Source organism: Botrytis porri (genome assembly GCF_014898465.1).
Source record: "Botrytis porri strain MUCL 3234 chromosome Unknown BPOR_004, whole genome shotgun sequence".
Taxonomy (NCBI): Eukaryota; Fungi; Ascomycota; class Leotiomycetes; order Helotiales; family Sclerotiniaceae; genus Botrytis; species Botrytis porri.
Window position 1 is genome coordinate 767,542 of NW_024066078.1, and position 21,009 is coordinate 788,550.

Here is a 21,009-nt window from a genome sequence, read left to right on the forward strand (position 1 = left end):
GAAGGTTTCCATGCAATGATCAAGGTAACTCAAGGTAGCACAAGGCAGAAATCCAGAGAAAAGATGTCACCAATGTGCCTTAATTCTCAGGCCTCGATTGAAGAATGGCCATGCCAGGCTCTCCCTGTCAATTCGAAGCTCTCAAACCCCTAAAGCCATTGAACTGTTGCCGCCCTCTAGAGCCTTTGGAGGTGTGTTCTCAACGAATTATGAAATGAAAGGCATGCAATCATAGTTCTATATGAGCAGCAAATCCTAGGCACGATGTTATCCAACGTTCGGAAGTCTGCCGCTGGAAACGCTTCCCTATTATCTCCTTCGAATTACGACGAGGATGCTCCGTCTATACATTCAGAGCACAGCGACCAAGACGAAGACAGTGATGATGATAAAATAGTTCAGGGGGCGCGTACATCCGCAGATATTAGGAAATACGATCGGGGCGTGTTAGAGGAGGAAGAAGAAAGAGACGAGCTTTTAGAAAGAAATTTGAAGCGCGGGAGAAGAGGAAGCGCATTGGAAGGAATAAGCTCGGGACTGAGAGGTTTATGGAGTAAGAGCCATGTTCTATTACCTGGAACTGGCAACGAAAGTTCCTCGAATCAAGACGATGAAACCGAAGTGGAAGAAAAACGACGCCAAAGGAGAAACAGACGGCAGAAGAAGAGGGAGAAATTGATGGAAGATGCAAGTTATGGCGAAGATGGACAGTTGATGTTCGAGATGGAAGGGGGGCGCATAAAGGAAGGTAGTGCGACAGGGTCAAGCAGCGAAACTGACGAGAGCGACGATGCCGACAGACGTGGCTTGCTAAATGTACGGGACCAGGTGGCACAACGAAAAAATGCAAAGTGGGCTTGGTGTGCTATATATCTTCTGATAGCATTAGGATTCACGGCGCTGTTGTTAGTGGCATGGAAGCTGTCGAAGAAAGCACGTTTCACGAAAGAACATCAAATTTTCCAGAGCAATGGCACAGCTCTGTTTGCGCCAACGACGATCTTGATAAGCTTGGACGGATTTCGAGCCGATTTCTTGAAACGGGGCATCACACCTAGATTGAATACTTTCGTCGAAGAGGGGATTTCGCCTGTCTATATGAATCCCAGTTTCCCTTCTGTCACCTTTCCAAATCATTATACATTGGTTACTGGTCTCTACCCAGAATCACACGGCGTTGTGGGAAATACATTTTGGGACGAGAAATTACAAGAAGAATTCTACTATACCAAATCTGAAGCGATGCACCAGAAATGGTGGGGCGGTGAGCCTTTATGGGTCACTGCTGAAAATCAAGGAATCAGAACCGCCATTCACATGTGGCCAGGAAGTGAAGCGCAAATCATGGATGTGGAGCCTGCATACTTGGATAAGTACAACGGACAAGAACTGCTTCTCAACAAAGTCAGCCGAGTCCTTGAGCTTTTGGATAAGCCTGGCCGAGAAGATAGTAAAGCAGCTTTGGCTGATATGAGACCTCAACTAATTGCAGCATACGTGCCCAATGTTGATCAGCATGGTCATCTTTACGGGCCAAATAGTACTGAAATCAGGGTGACTATAACAGAGGTTGACACTATGCTTGATCAATTGTTCCAAGGACTTGAGGCAAGAAATTTAACAAAAATTGTCAACGTTGTCATTGTTTCAGATCATGGAATGGCTACTACAGACACCAACCGTCTTATTCAACTAGAAGATATCATTGACACCAGTCTAATCGAACACACTGATGGCTGGCCTTTATATGGACTTCGGCCAAAAGATCTCTCACACCTTCAAGGTCTTTATGATACTTTGGTTGCAGAGGCCGCTATCAATCCCAATTTTGAGGTTTATCTACGAGACGTTAATATGCCTGAACGTTATCATTTCTCCAAAAATAAGCGAATTGCACCTTTATGGATTGTTCCAAAGACTGGTTGGGCGATTGTCACGAAGGACGAATTTGATGTAGTTGAAGGAAAAGCAAAAGGAATTGCCTATCACCCTCGAGGACTGCATGGCTATGATCATGAGCATCCGCTCATGAGAGCTATTTTTATCGCTAGAGGCCCTGCTTTCCCACATGAGCCGAATAGTCGCGTTGAGCCTTTTCGTAAGTTTGCAGCGGTCTTTCCCAGCTAAACTTAACTAATATGACTCAGAAAATATCGAAGTGTATAATATAATTTGTGACTCTCTGGGACTTACACCTAATCCCAATAACGGCACATTACGTCTTCCACTCAAGCCTGTTGGGCTTCACTCACTTGATACATCTCCTCCCGAACCTGCTGATCCTGAGCCAAGTCCTTCAAAGCTAGAGCCTCAAACAAACGGAACTCTATCTATATCACCGATTGAAGCTAGCTCTGCAGCAGATCCCAATGTAGTCCCTCCACAAATGGTGGGTGTAGATTCGCCAGAAGACTTAGAAGATCCAAGTGTGGACAGGCCAGTAGTAGGAGACGAGAGTAGTAAGACAGATGATGAGAAAAATTGGTGGGCATGGTTCAAGGGAGAACTAGATGACTTTAAAGGCTGGATTTCTGATTTGACCCATAAGAATGGGACCAACGGAACTCAGGCCTAGGGATAGAACTTACTGCTATTTTCGCTAATATGCGATGTGCTATGAGTTTTGGTAGCAAACACGAAATGTCTGGGTTGTGATTTAACAAGGCGCCTAGATTAGATACCATATGCGGGAATTTGAATGTACAATATATTTTTAGGGAATTGATGACTTTTATAACTATGATTTGATTCCCAGATTAGCCAAATGATTGATTTGCTAGTCGGGGTTTTGTTAAGTCCCAACAGCTAGAGGAATTCGCTTGCATTAATTGACGCTAATCTCAGAGGTGCATTTCTTTGCCGCTTAAAAGACCTGTTGGCAAAAGCGTGGCATTAAGTTGGAGAAACAGTACTTCGAATTTAAGCATTCTCCATCTTCCCATGTATCGTTCTCCTGCCATTCACAATGAGTTCCGAACCAGCCTGAACTTTGACATTACCATGGACCGTGAAATTTCCATGAACATGCAGCTTTCCATTAATCTTCACATTACCACTGGCTTTCAGCTCGTTGCTAGAGTCGAGGTTAGTCTATACGTTATGATATACTCAAAAAAATGACTCACCGAACTTCCACATCTCCCTCAATCTCCATTCCACCTCGCGACTGTAAATCTCCCAAGACAATCCTCTGCTTCTCTGCCGACTCAACAATAATCTTGCCACTACTCTCCACATTTCCCACCTCTGCTGCTCCCCTAATCGTCACCTGTCCACTCGCATCCACCTTTCCTCCAATCCTCACCAATCCTCCTATTCCTTCTAGTAACACCTTAGAGCTACTCCTCACATCAACCTGCACATACACATTCCCTCTCATCTCTATACTCGAACTACTCTTCACAGTCCCCATCACCACCACTCCCCCTTTCCCCTCGCCTCCATCTAACGAAATCGACGAACTCGATTTCACATCGTCGTATACAGTGACGTGATCGTAGAGAACAATTTTCGCGCTCGCCTTAATGGGACCGCAAACGGTCACGTGGTTATGCAATGTCACGGATGAGGAACCAGAAACCGATTCGAGGATTTTGAGGGGGCCAGATAGGGAGACTGAGCGGGATGAGGATACGGCGTTGGAGATGGGGATGTTGAGTGGAGATGTTGAGGCATTAGGAAAAGACGGATTAGAGGAGGACGGAGTCGGAGGGAGGGAGGAGAAATCTGATGGGTAGCTGGAGCCTGAAATTGTGGATGGAGCGGGGGTATCGTAGGGGGTATAGGCGGGCGGCCCCTCTGTGTCGGCTAGTTCGGGGATTTGAACTTTGTTATCGCCAGGGATGAAAACCATTCTGATTATGGTGAGTGTTGAGGTAGTTTTTTTGATAAATGAGAGGTGCTACGTGATGAAGTTGAACGTTGATGTTGAAATTCTGACTATACGAATATATATAGATAAAATGAAGTAAGATTAGTCTTGAGAAACAAGGGAAATTGAAATCATGGATATATGATTTGCTGATGCAAGCATTTTTAGCTTCTGTTTGGGGCAAATCTAATAAAGATGGCAGCCTGATGTTATTGTGGCTCAGTATACCCCGCTTCGTTTGTAAGCCAACTCTTTTTGATTAGTCGGCGCGTATGGTAAATTCTCGTCTAACTCTAATTTCCAATCACTTTCTCAATTATGATTTTCTGCTTCAGTTCATCTACCACCCCAATATAATCCTTTGCGCTGTAAGGTTCAAATACTTCCCAAAACCAACTTGACTTTCTATGACTTCTCAATCCCATGTCCTGAAGCAACATGTCATAATATGGCAACCCATCAAATACACTGTCAGGATGTCTAGCACCAAAGCCTGAAGGATATCTCCACTTTCCAAATCTACTGTGTAGAATAGTTTGATATTCCACGTCGGAAGGAATGAGGACTTTGTTGTTAAAAAATGCAGTAGCCCAAAGTGCTTGAAATTGAGCCAGGAATCCTGTAGAGACCGATGTCATACAACCCAGAAAGATGATATCCCTAGACTTGACGAATTTGGGAGGGACCATGAAACGAAATAGTCTATAAGGCTCGAGCCTTCCATCAGGGGCTCCTTCCATTGGCTTTACTCTCTTAACTGCAAGTGGCTCTTCCTTTAATTTGGGAAACTTGGAGAGAATTTCCTTGTCGGCTCTCTCTATCAAATCAGTTGGTTCCTCGGATCCTGGCGTGTGCGGAAGCCCTAAATCTATTCCTCTAGGTAGGAATTCTAGTGGTGTTGTATGTTTCCATCCGGTAGCACAGGCGAAAGCGTCCGTTTGTATTTTTTCGCCGTTTGAAAGGCTCACTGTGTTCGCACTTAGGTTTACAATATCTCCAATGTGCACAGAGATTGCACCTTTGCGAACAAGTTCGAAGATATCCGTATCGTGATTCAGAATCGAAAGCATCGCTCCAACGTAGAAAGAGTTTGACCAAGGTTTAAGCTTCGCAGTCTCTGGGTGTTTATCGTACCCATTCACCGTTTTAATCTCGTTTTCTGAATTTGCCCAATACTTATTGACAAACCAGCGGCCTGCCGCTGTACCGTGCAACCAGGAACGGACCGTTCCATATCCATCATAATCACCATATATACAAGGACTAAACCAAGTCAAAATTCTCGTGTTGACCATCTTTTCGATCCAGATCTTGAGAGGCGTGGCGTACGACTCAGACATCCATCCTGGACCATGCCCTGACTCTCTAATAATCCAGTCTACATGTATTCCCTTCGACGCATATGCATAGGCCATATCAAAAGCGGATTTTGCGCCTCCAAAAACACATACGCTTTTCGCTGTCTCGAAAGTATCCAAGTGATTCGGAAATTCTTTCGTATGAAACACAGGTGGTGTGAAGCTCTCAATCCCAGGAAGTGGAGGAATGAACGGCAGTGAAGTCAGTCCTGTCGCAACAATAAGTTTCGATGTGGATATCTTATATTCCTCAAAAGTTGCCGGAACAGTGCTTGAACCAATCGTGACAATCCAGCCACCTTGATCTTGATGCTCAGCTGAGATTGCTTTGCTCTCGAACCTGATCTTATCATAAACATTGTATTCTTTCGCAAAATCTTCGAGATATTGATGGACTACTGATCCAGGAATATACTCTCCAGGTTTAACGCCATATTTCTCTGTAGTTAGAGGAAACTCGCTGTACTCTAGCGCTCCTAACATATTATTCGTTTTCAACCCAGGATATAGTCTATCATTGGCCCATACACCTCCAATTGTTGTGTTATCAGCCAACACAACGACATTTGCGTTAGGGTGGACTTGGAGATAGGTTTTTGCACCAGCGAGACCAAACCAACCTGTCGCATTGAAAGTCAGCAAATTATCATCTCTCGTCTCTTTTTGAAGGTCGAGTTACCTGCTCCGACTACTACAAGATCAACTTTACCGTCGTGTGACATCTTTAACTCCTTTGATGACCGACCGATATAGTTAAGAGGAGAAAATGTTGTCACAGGGAAGTCCTTCACATATCTATAATTTTTCTCTTTCTTCGATTGACTTCGGTGCCACAAGCTTATCGCAGGGATTTTTTGGTAAGATCCTTTGATTTGTTGTTGATCCAAGGCTCCAACGAATTAACAGTGGAGTGCTCACGTACAAATCTTATGATAACATTTTTCATCCATACAAAAATGATGCCTAATAACCAAACCGGATTGCATCAGAATATCAGTTTGGCTTTGTGGGTATTCGAAAATAAAAAGGTGGGCGAGTGAGATTGCAGGGTCGCACGTGTTACGTTTGCTACAAAAGCACAAGCCCCCCGGTCCGTTGCACAAGCTGCCTTTTTCGGATATATATGTATCGTAACACGCACTGATGGCTGTTTCGGGACTCCCATGATCTGGAGGTGATATTGTTTCACTTGGTACACTTCTTCGTCGAAGATATCTGTTTCAGTTCACAATGTATCCAAGACATATCTACCATTGCCCAGATATTAGGATGCCATAACCCCTCGAGCTGAACAATATACATGTTACGATACAAAATCTGAATCGCAATATATCTACGAATATCATATGTGTACGATGTTCGGTGACACGATGCTGTACATCCAGATCCAATTCGGAGATTGACTTAGTAGTCTAATGATGATTTAATTGACAATTTGAGTTTATCTGGAATAATGAAATTCTTTGGGATACCAAAAGTCGCTCCTGAATTGCAACTTCAGGTTATCCGGCACGCTGACCATGGATAAGATATTATATGATGAAAGTGTCTCGTAAGAATCGAATCAATGGGCTTGAATTATGTATGCGCAAAGCTTCATGAAGTGACTCCAGTCGCTTCTGGACCACCAAGCTTCCCGAAGATGTTTGGTGCTATCTCATCCACAATCTCCCAATGATGCGGTATATGAGCCCTGAGCTTGCCCATCAAGATCCCAACATTACAACTACACAATTGGATATTCTCAATTGAAGCTCTAAAATAAGCACCCCCTTCAATCCAAACCTCCTTTCCCTTTTCGTCAAACGAGGAACCATTTATCACTTCGCTTAGTTTTGTCAACTCGATAGACATACTCACTTCGTGAGGGAGCATCGATGTACAAGATAAAGCGTTGCATGCTAATTGTCCGTAAATGCAATGGGTCCAAATGACTAATGCTGCAGATGCTAAAGCTATGTAAGAAATTGGATCGGGGATGAAGTTGGCGAGAGAGGGTGTTTGGTTGAATGCACTGTGGCTCAGGAGAATTTCCGTCGCGTGCCATAAGGCTCGCCGAGAGCTAGGCTCTTGTGTCCATTCACGTGCCGCTGCAACACGTCTGGTGTGGGGTTGAGAATATATCCCTCCGAAGACTCCTCGGACTGTGTCAGAGAGTGCTAGATCTTTGGCGAGCATTCTAAGAGTCTGAATCTCGGCAAATACTTGTAGATTCATCAGATGATGAAGGATAGAAGTGTCGAAGATAAAGTTGTGAATGCGTCGGCAAACTATATCTTGCCATCCAGGGTTATCATGGTCTTCAAGTCCATAGTAGTAGCGCACTGGAGACTGTTCTGCTTGGTCAAATGTATCGGGGCACGATATTTTTGCGGAAAGATTTGAGAACCCGCGTTTTAGAGCTTCCAGCTGGCGTTTAAGTGATTGTCTTTGAATATTTAGACTTAGTTCGTTCCTTCTCTCAGGGCGACTTTGCTTTGAAAGGTGCAAAATCTCTGACTGCATAGCCCAAAGACAAATCTGGATATCTTCCAACATAGACTCGTTCTCTGGAAACTCAATTCCTCCAAGAGCTACTTCTTCAAACATCACATTGATTGAACGATAGCTTCTAGATTTCGGTTCAGCTAGTCGACGAGCCTCCCAATGAGGAAGCCCTCCGGCGTTCCAAAGCGCGATAGTGTCTGGAATACAGAAGTGTAGTTCTTCTGGCTTGAGTAAAACTGGCTGCATGGTTATGGCACTGAAATATGTGTCAATCTTGAAGAGACCAACTACTATCCTCTTTCTTTGTTGGTCTCTCACCGAACGTAATGGTAGAAAATACCCTGGCTTATCGTCTGGATAAATAGTCCCAGGCGTTAAGATTCCAGCTTGGTATATAGAGGCAACTAGGAGGTTGCGTAAGATTAGTCCTCTTTTTAAAACCTCACGTTTCCCACAGTATGATGCAAAAATAATATTCAACAACGTGCACTGATATAAAACAATTGGCAGAGGCTGTGTCATTGTATCTATATCCTTCAGCTGGCATAAACGTGGGATAACATGCTCTACCACATGATGGTGAACTTTCAAAGCCCAATCTCTCGAGCTTGGAGTCCCGTCAATCCAACCTCCAATCATCAACATGGATGGGAGTAGAATCTCAGGTGCCTCTTCATCATCCTCATAAGTTGGGGAATGGACTATGGGCCAACGATCGTGGAAATTGGCAAAGTAGAGAGAACAATATCTCTCGACCGTTTCTTTGGCAAGTGAACATAGGTATTCAAGCTTAGATGTGGGAACAAAAGTATCTTGGGGTGCTTCTCGGGTTTGAGAAGCATCTTGTTGGATCCTGACATTTGACCAATCGAGAAGCCCGTGAGGTGTGCGCCCCAGATTCATTGAGGGCGAATCTTGGCCAGTAATCGAATTACTGAGCAGATTCCTGCTTACCAACGAATCATGTGCCTCTTGTAAAGAGCCATGTGTTGAAATAGAGTTGAATGATTGATTCGAACGAGAAGATTGACCGGAGTTAAATGCTTGTGCCACAATGGATATCTGATTTGTAACAAATGCCTCATCTGGACTGGGTGTCTGGCCAGACTTTGGACTTTCAGCGGGCATCTGATCCTCTCGTACATTTTCGGACATCGAAAATTCCGATCCCTCCCAATCGCTCACATCACCTCTTGAGGCTTCATCTTGCCTCCTGGCTATAGTAGGCAACTCTTTCGGCAACCCATATTTGCAGGAAATGTTCTTCTTCTCACATCTGGAACATGGATTATTTCCATCGCATTTGATTTTACTGGAGTGACAACTCGCGCATGCCCTCCTGCTTCGACCAGTATGTTTTTTGAATTGTTGTCCGTGACGTCCAAGATGTCTCTGCAGTCCATCACTACGAGAAAACTTTTTGTGACATATTCTACAAATATGTGCAGGAGACGAATTCGAATGTGATTTTTGATGCCGAGTTAAATGCTCCTTCCGCTGAAACGATTTCGTACAACCTTGGAACGGGCACGGCCATCTAGGTGGTGTTTCTTGGCTATCCATTGTCGTGAATGACAAAATAAATGGCTGACCAAAATCTAACTAAGATATCACCCATATCACTCATCCATATCTCGACTCGTATTTAAGAGTCAAGAAACTGTTGTAGTTTATGTTGAGGTTTGTCATCCATCGCGTGTGTTGATAGGTCCGTGAGGTGGGCGGCCGAGATGAGAAACTGTCTCGTGATAGCAAGCTGTCGAGCTTTCACTGCCAGGAAAAGGGAGGTCGTAGTGGAAACTTGAAGAAGTTAAGATGTCTAGAGTTTAGTTTCCACCGTCTTGTGTTGTGCTATTCTTCTGTTTCCCAAGGTGTAAGAGGAGGGCGGCCGAAAATTACCTATTCTCCGAAGAACTTTAAACTCTAATTAAAGCCCAAGGCCTCTCGGGAGTCGGGATCTTTATACCATATCACTAAGTATTCAACAAGCACAAGAAGTGAAATCCTGGTGTATTTTTCATGATAACTAATGAATAATTGTAGACATAAGATCAATAGTAAATTGAGGCTGTGAAATTTACATGCAAGGTTTAACCTATAGTTGAGGCTCAAAGAGCGACCCAACGTTAGCCCTATAGGTACTTGTCACTCCTAGTGAACCCTTGATGAATATTTAGAATGGTGGTTTTAAACCCCAAATTACTAGCTCAATTTCCAACCACAGGGAAATTATATAATCAAGCAATCATCTTTCTATCTCCAATATCTCCAATATCTTGTACCTGCTAACTTTTCCAGCATCTAGAGAAATGACATTTTGGGGGTTGATTACCAAGCATGAACGATCATCTAAATCCTAATTTAAAGCTGAACACTGAATGTCAGGGAAATGAATTATCCCCTCAAGATAAAGAGCGATAATCCGATGAATAATATCTTCAAAACAGTAAATACATGGAAATATATTTAACTTTATATTTCACTTTATCTTGGTCTTCCATTAGGCCTTATTAATGATCAAGCGACCGTGAGGGATGCTTTACACTTCGGCTCCCCCATATCGCTTGTTTCTCCCCCCTGGTAGATGTGAGTGGAATTTCGCGAACAACTTATATATAAACGAAGCACTTGAAGAGAACAACTCATCATTCAAATACTCAAATATCCATCTACCTATTCCATCAAAGTCTTCAATCATTTAACATTTACAAAAGTTCATGAATCAACCATTCTAAATCCCAAAATCATCTTCATCATGAGTGTCATCAAGAACGTAGCTATCACCGGTGCAAGTGAACCAATCTTCTCTAAAACTATCACAGCATGATCTAACTCAAATCAAGGCCGCCGGTGCCCTTGGCAAGCCTATTCTGAAAGCCCTCGTCCAATCCAACAAATTCAACATCACAGTCCTCACTCGCTCCACATCCACCTCATCCCACACCTACCCCTCAAGCGTGACTGTCCTCCCCGTAAACTTTGATTCCATCCCCTCACTCACAGCCGCCCTCCAATCACAGAAAATCGACGCCATAGTCTCCAGCGTCGGAGTCGATGGTCTTCTTGGCCAAAAACTCTTAATCGACACTGCCCTCGCCGCAGGCGTAACCCGTTTCATCCCCTCAACGATCCCAAAACTCAAGCCCTCCCTGGCTTCGGACACTAAATAGCCGTATGTTCTCATCTCGAGGCCGTTGCTGCCAAGAATCCCAGTTTTACATATACATATATTCGCAACGGCGCATTTCTCGACTGGGGACTCGAGTACAATTTCATTCTCAACATATCGTCTGGAAAGCCATCTATTTACGATGGAGGCGACAAGCTATTCAGTGCCACTACCCTCGAGACCATAGCTCAATCCGTCGTAGCTGTTCTCACCAAATTTGAAGAAACGAAAAATCGTGCCTTGTACATTCAAGATTTGCAAACATCTCAGAATCGTCTTTTGTCAATTGTAAAGAAGATTTCTCCAGAGAAGAAATGGGAAGTCGTTCCGGTGGAGACGGCTGATATTATCAAGTCTTCAGATGAGAAGCTTGCCAGGGGGGATGTTACCATGGAGGTTATGGCCGGATACATTATTGCTTGGATTTTTGGAGAGAGATTGGAGTCGGATTGGAAAAAGACGGATAATGAACTGTTGGGTTTGAAGGAGAAGACCGTTGCTGAGTTGGAAGCTATTGTGAAGAAGTATGTCAAGTAATGGGAAATTTCTTGAGAGGATATACAGTATGCGTTGATCTTATAGACAAATGATAAATGACATGGTATTTCTCAATCCGGTTCACAGGCCTTGATTCCTTATTATTCATTATTGAATAATCTTCTATGTTGAATGATTGAATCGTCAGATAAGATAATACTACTATCGAACTGTTTTTCCTTTCGATGTTATAGACCTATCAGATATGGATTTAGAGGTCAAATTATCTAGAATAGAACCTATAACTACGTGTACATGAATTTAGCTCTATTCAATTCTAATACCTACATCATCAAACCCCCAGATCCCTCTTCAAAATATCCGCTCCCTTCTCTGCTACCGCATAAACCGTACTCAAGACATTCCCACGAGGCTCAATCGGGATAACACTCGCATCACAAACCCTCACGTTCGCCGTTCCATGCACCATCAAATTCTCATCAACAACCCCATCCAAATCCTCACTCATCATAGCACAAGTTCCTACAGGATGATAATTCGTTGCTCCGAATTGGCGAATGTAGCGCGTCACCTCCTCTACACTTTTGGCGCGGCGAGGAAATCCACTCGGTAAGGTGTTACCATTTGGCTTGAGAAGCGCAGATAACTTGGGCTGTTCTAGCATTTGACCGATTTGGATGATGTGGCGAGATAGGATTTCGGCGTCCAAGGGATGTTCGAGGTAGTTGATTTTGATTTCAGGATACTCGCTGGCGTCGGCAGTTGTGATATGAGAGCTTCCACGAGAGAAGGGGTAGGAAAGCATAGCTAATATTGTCATGTAGTTCCCGGGTGCTGGTGTAGCACTCGGAGTGTATCGTTGTTTCCGTGTCATGAAAACTGTTGAGGATGCTTCTTCTGGGTCGAGGATTATGCGCTTGATGATATCGTATTGAGCCTGTAGTCCTTTGCTCATTGTTGATGAGGTTTCCAGGAGGATTCTGTTGACGAGAGCTGACAACTCGCGTTCTTCTTCTTCCGAGTTGAAGGCTTTTAGTGGTAGATAGGAGAAACTATATGCAGCACCTTCTGCTAACCGACCTATGTGCTTGGCTTCGTACAGCCTTTTGGCGGCTTCAGTTATTGTGGGATCACGGGCAGAGACGTCTGCTGTTTCGATATTATCTAGCACTTCAACGGAAGGCCCAAAATTTAGATGGTCTTGGAGATTTTCTATTTTCACACGTAAGCACCATAAAAGTCAATCTGCTTAGCAGCCATTCTTACCACCGACACCCCTGAGGTCACAAAAACATTCGATACCCGCAGTAGTAAGTCTTTCACGTTGCCCAATGCCGGATAGCTCTAGTAATTTTGGTGATCCAAATGTTCCAGCACATACCACTACTTCTCGATTCGCATGAACAACTACAGTCTTCCCATTTTCTTGGCTGTAAAGAACACCGGTTGCAACAACCTTACCGCCCCTCTTCTCCTCGCCAAACATAATCTTATTCACCAGCACATTACTTCTGACAACGAGATTATCTCGTTTCGTGGACGGCTCCAAAAATGCGACCCCAGCATGGCTCCTTTCGCCTTTGCAAGAATCAATAGCATTCGTTGTCGTAGACCCTCCAAGAACACCTCCCTCAACTGGGTTCTTCGACGAGCTATACCCCAGATCTTGGATCGCATCCGTCCAAGCTTTCTGCATCGGATGTAAAGTCACAGGGTAGGAAGCTTGAATTCCTCCCTCATACTCGCTCTCATCATGCTTCCGGACATTTTCACCCTCCATCGCAAAGTCTCCAATCTCTAATTCTCGCCTAACCTCCTCGCTCGGTGCTTGCAATGTTTGAAACCTCGTATAATACTTCCCAATCCCTTCCCAATCCCAACTGTTCCCAGCACCCACTAAACTTCCCCATGCATCATGATATGCACTCGATGGATACACCAACGCATGAGAATTAATCGCACTACTCCCACCCCATAGCTTGCCCCGTGGCTGCAGAATCACTCTACCATTCAAACCCTGCTCCGACACAGTCCGAAACCCCCAATCATAATTCTGGTTTCCAAGTAATGAACCAGCAAGGCCTGGGGTACTGACTTTGGGGTCTGAGTTGCGATTTCGGCCTGCTTCGAGCACGAGGATACGAAAAGTGGGGGTAGATGAGAGGCGTGCTGCCAGGAGGCTACCTGCTGTTCCGCCGCCGACGATTATTACGTCAAAGGTGTCGTCGTCTTCGTTTTGCAAAGACATGGTGAAATCAGGAACTAAAATTCTTTGTAGAAAGTCAAGCTCTGAGCTTGAAAGTATCCTGCCATCGCTATGGTGATGTAGTAAGAGATGAGAGATGGCGCTTAACCGCCCAGGCACCAGCGTACTTCCACCTGCCAAAAGAGTATTTACGAAATCCACTTTACGCCACAGGAGTGATTATGCAATAGGTATTTTAAGAGATATTATCGTAGCAGGTGTAGACGTGAACATAGTATAATTGAAGTGGAGTAATAGGTAACGTAATTTATCAGCATGTAGGCCATATCAGCATGTAGGCCACTTTCACCTCAATTCATACTTTTCTCTTTCAATATGCGTTTTATTAACGATCTATAATGAATTTGAATAACCAAGAAGCCTATATACTCCTTGTTATCGAAGCTATTCAAAAAAACAAAAAATTAAGTATTCGAAAGATTACTAAAATGTATAATATCCTGCATACAATATTACAATATAGAATTAACGATTTTATTCCTTATATAGAATATCAATATAAATCTTATAATCTTTTGAAATTAAAAGAGAATGTTATTATCGAATATATACTTAATATAGATTTGAAAGGATTTCCACCTAAAATCAAGAATGTAGAAGATATAGCAAATTATATTCTTGAATTGAGGGGTACGAAATATATTAGAAAGCTTTAAGTGCATCGATTTATAAAGTATCGAATCGAATTAAAGATACGTTTTAATTATATTTATGACTTTTAAAGAGTTCTTTATAAAGATTCTAAGCTTATTAAAGACTGGTTTCGATTAATTACGAATATATAAGCGAAATATAATATTTTAAATAGCGATTTCTATAATTTTGATAAAACAGACTTTATAATAAGGATTATAAATACAGTAATGATTGTTATTAATGCTGAAAGACATGACAGAAGTAAATCAGTATAACTAAACAATTAGGAATAAGCTACAATAATAATATATGGAAATAAAGAGGATAAAACTATTCTCTTATTTCTAGTAGTTTAAGGACAGGTTTATCTCTCCAATTAATACACCAAAACGAATCTTTCTACGGAATGGGCTATCAAACCTATATCTAATAAATGAACGAACAATGAAACAGATTTAAAATAATTGAAATATTTTAATAAATATATTAAGAATTGAAGAAAGGGCAAATATCGAATATTAGTATTAGATAAATATGAAAATTATGAATCAATATTATTTCAGAATTATTATAAGGAGAATAATATTAAATATATATGTTTATTATTGTATTCAAATTATTTAATTCATTTACTTGATATGGGCTGTTTTAGTAATCTGAAATGTTTATATAGTATTCAAATTAATGGATTTATTAAGGTATATATTAATCATATTTTAAAGGTTGAATTCTTTATAGCTTTTAAAACTATATACAAAAAATCAATCATCTCTTAGAATATAAAATCAGGATTTCAAAAAATAGATTTAATATTATTTAATTCTAAAGCTATATTTTCGAAATTAGATATTCAAATTTATATATCTACCTCTCTTTCTTCTGATCTAGATTAATAGGTCTCTCAAATCCTTTATAATCTAACTGAAGCTCTTTCTCAATCAACATTAATCAAATCTCGAATAAATCGTTATCAATCAAGCTTCCCTACATCTTTATTTGAAACTATACTAGCTTTAACTAAGGGTATAAAGAAACTAGCTTATAAGAATACACTTTTGAATATAAAGATTTATATACTTCGAAAAGCAAATGAGGTATTAAGTAAACATCAACATACGAAAAAAACTCAATTATATTAAAGAGAAGTACTTATTAAATAAAAGGCTCTTAATATATTATCTCAACAAAAAGTTGATATTCAAATTCAATACAACAAGTATTAAAATGAAAGGAATCCTAATAAGAAAGTATCTTCTAATAAATGCTATAGTAAATGTGAAAAACCAGATTATAATTCAAGAATTTATCAAAACAATATAATAGATCCTAGATTATTAGATTCTTAATAGTTTCAATTAATTAATATAATAATTGTTGAATAATTTGTATTCGAAAGTATGAATTGAGATGAAAGTGGCCTATATGTTGATATAGCCTATATGCTGATAAATTACATTATTGTCAAAGAGACCGTTACAAGATGCAAAATGGAAAATCATCAGCACAATGATTTTCTGGAAAGCTTTAAAACATTGTCATACAAAACAGAGCATCACAGAAATAGCAAACGATGTTCTCAATACTGTTCCAAATGATAGTAACGAATATCGGTATTTATACTAGATATATATACTACCGTGTCCCAATTTCCTCAATGCGTCTAATCATTAACCAAATCAACAACCCAAGGTTTAAACGCCGTCCCAAATCATAAGTACTCATGTTGTTTCATCGTGTTCGTTCATTTACCATGCCGCCTAGAAGCCCCGACCAAGAATGCTAATCCCAGAAAAAAATAACAAGAACACAGGTACGCCGATAGTGACCAAAAGAGCGTTTCTGCACCGCCACCCAAGACCAACCAGTGAATGATTATATCCAACCTTATAACTATGATCCCACCGGGTATCTGAGAAACACCATGGTCCAATTTTCCACCCCGCCAAAAGAATTCCCATGCAAGCATGTTTCCAGTATCTCACACAACTATGTATTTATATACATCCGTTCTGTCCAAAAGTCATATACAGTTCCAAGCCTGATTCTTACACTGTAGTCATTGTCTAGGCGACATTTCTGCCTGCAGCCTCACCACGATTCATTCGGTTGTTAAGAGCTGCCGCGTTGAACATGAAATCACGATTAATGTCCATGCTTCGAGCGATCCGCCCACCTGGCGTGTTGGGATTGACAACGTTCACACGGCCACGATTTGAAGCTCGCTGTACGTCTTCGTCATCTGTGTGATCTTCCTCCTCATAATCGGCCAATCTTGTAAAGTAATCAGCGAGCCCGTCGACGCTAGGCGTACCAACAACATGATCATACATGGGCGGAGGTGTTGGCATTGGTGGAGGGGGTTCATCAGCCTCATATTCAGGAGCAGCAAAACTTGGGCTGCGTAACATGTGAATTGGTCGTTGAACTGCCGTGTTCATTGCGAGATGCGCTTGTGGTGGTCTAGTCAAAAGCTGAGCGGTTTCTGGGCGCGCAATCGTCGACTGACCGAGACTCTGTCTCAGATTATCAAGAGAAGAGGCTCTCGAGGCTGATGTTATTGGCGGATTCTCCACACTGGCTGCATTAGGACAACCACATTGACGCTCATTTTGAGAGCGAACAGTCGGGCCACCAAGGTCACAGTATGCAGGCAAAGCCATTTGCATTTGGGATGCGTGACAGCTGAGAATCGTAAAAGGGGAATCGATAGAAATCTCAAAATGGCGGCGCTTTTTACCAGTAGGGTCATCAGGATCTTTGCGGGATATACGCATAGCAATCTAAAGATAGGGTAAGCAGATGTCTTCCGAAGGGCTAGCAACTAATGTGAGAATTCAATTTACCTTGAACCAGTGGTGTACCCTAGCATTCTTCCATGAGCAATCATGATGAAGACGTTTAGATTCATCTTTCTTCATCATCTCGCATGTGGGTAATTGAACTGACATCTCCAATTCTGTTGGGCCAGCAAAGTGGTCAAGCCCAAGGTCGATATCGCCTAGTATATTGTTGGACTCTTCAGGTAGAGGTTCTGGGTTGGTGCCCAACTGTCTTGCTATTCTCTCCCTCTCCCTCTGTGCAGTTGCCCGCGCTTGAGCTCTTTCTGCAACAGAGAGCTCGCCTCCACGGAGAACCCGCAGTTCAGAGTTTCTAAACTCTTTGGAAGGATCCTGGTTCGCCAGTTTTTCGAAGAGTAAAAGTTTCTTCTGTTGCTTATCCTTCCTAGTTATATCACCACTGTTATTATGGTAATCAATAGACTCCGTAACATAAATCCTGATCTTGTGAATTTGAACCTTTGCCAGAGGGGTCAATTTGAAAGCTATAGGAATCTTCGAGCCAATTGGGAAGGATTTTCCGGAAATCATGATATCATAATGTAATTGATCTTCCCAGTTTCTGCTTATTGAGATGGGCTCGACCAATTCCAATGACTCAATATTTGGTGTTCTGATGACCGGTACTTCTTTGACTCCAAAAAGGTTGGCACGAAAGGCACCAGCTCTTTCTACCAGAGTTTCCACTTGCCATACCACAGAAGCCATTGGGAGTTTTGTAGTTTCCGGAGAGTTATTGTCAATTGGCAATTCAAAAGTATATTCGTATACTCCAGGATGGAAAGTTTTGTAACCTTTTTGTTGAGGTGTTGGACCGTTGGGAGAGTCTCCCTTTTGAAAACTTCGGGATTGATTATTCTGTAGTGACAGTCTCTTTGTTTCCTTTGATGTTATGAGGGTACTTGCTCTACTTCTAGCACCGAGTAATGTCGATATCCCAGAGCTTGGTGAATCCAGAGGGGTTACAGATGTCGTCCCAGATTTATCCCGTAAATAGTAATTGCAGTGCGTGCCATAGCCGACATCAGAACCTTCGTACAAAGCATTGAAGAATGGTAGAACTTGCGTTCGAAGCGAATCTTCTTGGAAAGTTTCTGTTCTGTTCGGTGGCAATCCTGTGTAATTGTAAGCTTCCTTGATCAAAGTGTGTAAGTGAAATGAGTATTTCATACCTTCAGGCCATTCAGTTCGCGCCTTTCCTCTAAATGTTAATGTAACTGACTTGATCTTGGCGCTTTTCGTAACATTGAGTCGAACTTTGCCACGGAGAATCCCAAGGGTATTGTGGGATTCGGAATTGCGAGTTGTACCGTCGTGATCCAAACCAGTCAGATAGACAATAGGTTCAGCGAACGGAACGTAAACGGATACACCGTTACCTGACGCAACAGGTTTTTCATTTTCCCCGATGTTCGCTATTGGGGGTGGCTTTGAAGTTCTATGGCTCAAATCAAGTTCTGGCTGGCTGCTTGCTAAGGGCCGGTTTTCAATGCCCACAGCTTCCATATTACTAGGCCCAGGCCCAGTCATTATTCCTCCTTCCGACCCGGCCTCCAACCCAGAACTGGATTGGGCCCTTCTAGAAAATAGGCTTCGACGATCCCCCGAATTGGTCCGTACTGACTGTGAACGACTCACTTGCGGACTCGGTGATCTCGTGGATGATGCAGCAGAGGCTGTTGGTGAAGAAGGTTGGGATGAAAAGGGCGAAAAAACAGAACCTAGCACACGCTTCGCACTCTCTCGGGAAGCCAGCTTGTTCAGTTGGGATTTGGTTCGGGAAGGCTTTTTAGGCCCTGGTGGGGACGATGGAGGTCGCAAATCAAATGGGACAAAGCCTGCGGGTAGACGAGTGATATGTATGGAATGAGGTCGACGTTGTCTAGGTCGGCAAGGTGGAATGGGAAGAGTTGTGTTCCGTGTCTTGTCTGCTCGGAAACTGGGGGGGTTGTAGTAGACCGTTCCCCGACTAGTGAAGTATGGGATTGAGATTTGACCTGTCATCTTGCGTATTAATGATTAACTCTCTCGAAAAATATCTCCGGAAACATATATGCTGAATGAATGAGTGTATGGATCCTCTCGATGAGGGGTAGTAAGAAATAAAACGAAAGTAGTCGCAGACTGTGGTGGTATTCGAGATGCAGTATCTGGTTGAATCGCTCGAGGCAATGGCACGATATTATAATATTGTGATATCAGATCGCACTGACACCAGATGACCCAAGACTCAAAGCAGTGATGCAGGAATGTACTTGGGCAGGGAGAAGCTTGTAGGGCATGAAAAGGAGGGGGGGGGCATGATTCAAGATGCAATTTGTCGCACAACCAAATCACGGAAGTGTGTTTGAGGAATTGGGACTCACAATATTGGGTAGATTACTATGAGTTTGTTTGTTGTTAGATGCTTGGGCAACTTCTAAAACAAGGAGTAAGGTTTATATTTGATTGCCAGCACATGTAGACGAGAATGCGAAGTAAAGTACTGCGTTATTGTACTGCGAAATTGCAAGAAGCGGTATGCTTGTTTCCTTTTATTTCCCGGTATTCGAGATTCAAGCAAAAGATCTGCTGGCAGGGTTGATATTGATGCTTGTATAGCTAGGGATCCTGGAAACCCCACATACAATAATGTATCGCGATGAATGGACGATTGGATGATGAGAAGCAGGTCAGCAGGTTGTTGAATACCGAGACATAATTCTCGGGATGATGGGGATTGCGGAAGTGTACAGGGCAGAAAGCAGACGTCTCGAAGCAGAACAATGGAATTGAAAGGATAAGGAAATCAGAGATGCAACGAATCTGATGAGCAGGCTAACGGATCCGAAGGTGTTTAGTTTAGACGCTTAATGGTCGTGATGATGGGTGGCTATTATGATCCCCAGGTGGGTATCTCCTCCAGCTGCTTGCTCTGTTCCGGTGGAATGGAGTGTGAATGAATGAATGAATGAATGAAAAGTAAGAAGTCTTACGGAGTCCAAATCCCAATCTCTGGACCCGTTCCAACCATTTTAAACGCCGCATCGTGCTTGTTCGTGCCGGAAGCCGCGGAGGAGACCTATGAAAGCAACCTTTCGTATGTGATGGATGCCCAGGTGTAAAAAGTTAGGACATACTAGAAAGAGCCGATGATGTACCTAAGTCTACTGTACATCGTACGCATTCTGATTTTTCTTAGCGTGCATCTTCACTATAAATTGGATGTCAATGTTCAACGGAGAATCTACAAAACGTGACCATAACGGCGACGACAATGGAATAGGATAACAATGCACAAAAATGGTTACCATACATGATACTTACTGTACACTGTACACACTCGACTTTTCGTTGGATGATACCAATGGCCATTCGAGGATCTAGATGTCCTGTCCAACAGCATTCATGATCCTATTGATGACTGTACGATGGTAGCTGGAAAAAGAATACGAAACGAAAGTCCCCGCCACATCCGAACAGACAGTGCCATTCCGAGATGCCGGGCTCTGGCCGCACCGCACCGCACCGAACTTTTACATTTTAGGTCACTCACTTATTATTATTATTAGACATCTAGCAGGTATTACGGTTTTTTATAAATCTATGATATCTATACAGCCAGTGTCAGTAACATCTTTCTTCCAAATTCCCCAAATCAACAGAACAGAACACAACACAATACAACATTATTGTGATTGTGATTGTGCATACCGAGTACGTCAATCAATTAGGCACTGATCACTCAACCAATTCATCTTCGATGAAACTTAAATCAGCAATCAATTTCCATATCAAGATTCTAGAATACAAGTTTTTCATGCCCAGGTGCCCGTCAAAAATGCAAGTAATTAGTCAATGTCAGATCCACAACCAAACAGACAGAACCAAGAAAAGAAAATGAAAAT

The 21,009-nt window shown here is 42.4% G+C and overlaps 7 protein-coding genes across 7 annotated transcripts; 2 read left to right on the forward strand and 5 right to left on the reverse strand.

The window, feature by feature from the left end:
- Positions 1–264: 264 nt before the first annotated feature.
- On the forward strand, positions 265–2,575 carry EAF01_003215 (uncharacterized protein; the record flags this gene model as incomplete). Its single annotated transcript, XM_038911469.1, has 2 exons — positions 265–2,098; positions 2,148–2,575. The coding sequence occupies 2 exons, from the start codon at positions 265–267 to the stop codon at positions 2,573–2,575; spliced, it is 2,262 nt and encodes a 753-aa protein (XP_038772704.1).
- A 165-nt stretch (positions 2,576–2,740) lies between these two features.
- EAF01_003216 (uncharacterized protein) lies at positions 2,741–3,853 on the reverse strand (the record flags this gene model as incomplete). Its single annotated transcript, XM_038911470.1, has 2 exons — positions 2,741–3,073; positions 3,126–3,853. 2 exons carry the CDS (start codon positions 3,851–3,853, stop codon positions 2,920–2,922), a joined length of 882 nt encoding a protein of 293 aa, XP_038772705.1. The 3' UTR covers positions 2,741–2,919.
- Positions 3,854–4,164: 311 nt separating this feature from the next.
- EAF01_003217 (uncharacterized protein) lies at positions 4,165–5,951 on the reverse strand (the record flags this gene model as incomplete). The annotated part of the gene is made up of 2 exons (XM_038911471.1): positions 4,165–5,849; positions 5,909–5,951. 2 exons carry the CDS (start codon positions 5,949–5,951, stop codon positions 4,165–4,167), a joined length of 1,728 nt encoding a protein of 575 aa, XP_038772706.1.
- An 874-nt stretch (positions 5,952–6,825) lies between these two features.
- EAF01_003218 (uncharacterized protein) lies at positions 6,826–9,279 on the reverse strand (the record flags this gene model as incomplete). The annotated part of the gene is made up of 1 exon (XM_038911472.1): positions 6,826–9,279. The coding sequence occupies one exon, from the start codon at positions 9,277–9,279 to the stop codon at positions 6,826–6,828; it is 2,454 nt and encodes an 817-aa protein (XP_038772707.1).
- Positions 9,280–10,471: 1,192 nt separating this feature from the next.
- EAF01_003219 (uncharacterized protein) lies at positions 10,472–11,422 on the forward strand (the record flags this gene model as incomplete). Its single annotated transcript, XM_038911473.1, has 3 exons — positions 10,472–10,504; positions 10,560–10,827; positions 10,887–11,422. 3 exons carry the CDS (start codon positions 10,472–10,474, stop codon positions 11,420–11,422), a joined length of 837 nt encoding a protein of 278 aa, XP_038772708.1.
- A 132-nt stretch (positions 11,423–11,554) lies between these two features.
- On the reverse strand, positions 11,555–13,959 carry EAF01_003220 (uncharacterized protein). Its single transcript, XM_038911474.1, has 2 exons — positions 12,650–13,959; positions 11,555–12,595 (listed from the first exon to the last, which is right to left on the reverse strand). The coding sequence occupies exons 1-2, from the start codon at positions 13,629–13,631 to the stop codon at positions 11,715–11,717; spliced, it is 1,863 nt and encodes a 620-aa protein (XP_038772709.1). The 5' UTR covers positions 13,632–13,959; the 3' UTR covers positions 11,555–11,714.
- A 2,389-nt stretch (positions 13,960–16,348) lies between these two features.
- Positions 16,349–19,126, reverse strand: EAF01_003221 (uncharacterized protein; the record flags this gene model as incomplete). Its single annotated transcript, XM_038911475.1, has 3 exons — positions 16,349–17,065; positions 17,129–18,237; positions 18,295–19,126. The coding sequence occupies 3 exons, from the start codon at positions 19,124–19,126 to the stop codon at positions 16,349–16,351; spliced, it is 2,658 nt and encodes an 885-aa protein (XP_038772710.1).
- Positions 19,127–21,009: the final 1,883 nt, after the last annotated feature.

Bases quoted from the DNA above. Each gene is read 5' to 3' on its own strand.
- EAF01_003220 (XM_038911474.1), bottom strand. From the start codon at position 13,631: ATGTCTTTGCAAAACGAAGACGACGACACCTTTGACGTAATAATCGTC. The intron at 12,596-12,649 runs GTAAGAATGGCT...GTGTGAAAATAG, and splicing joins TGACCTCAGGGGTGTCGGTG to AAAATCTCCAAGACCATCTA.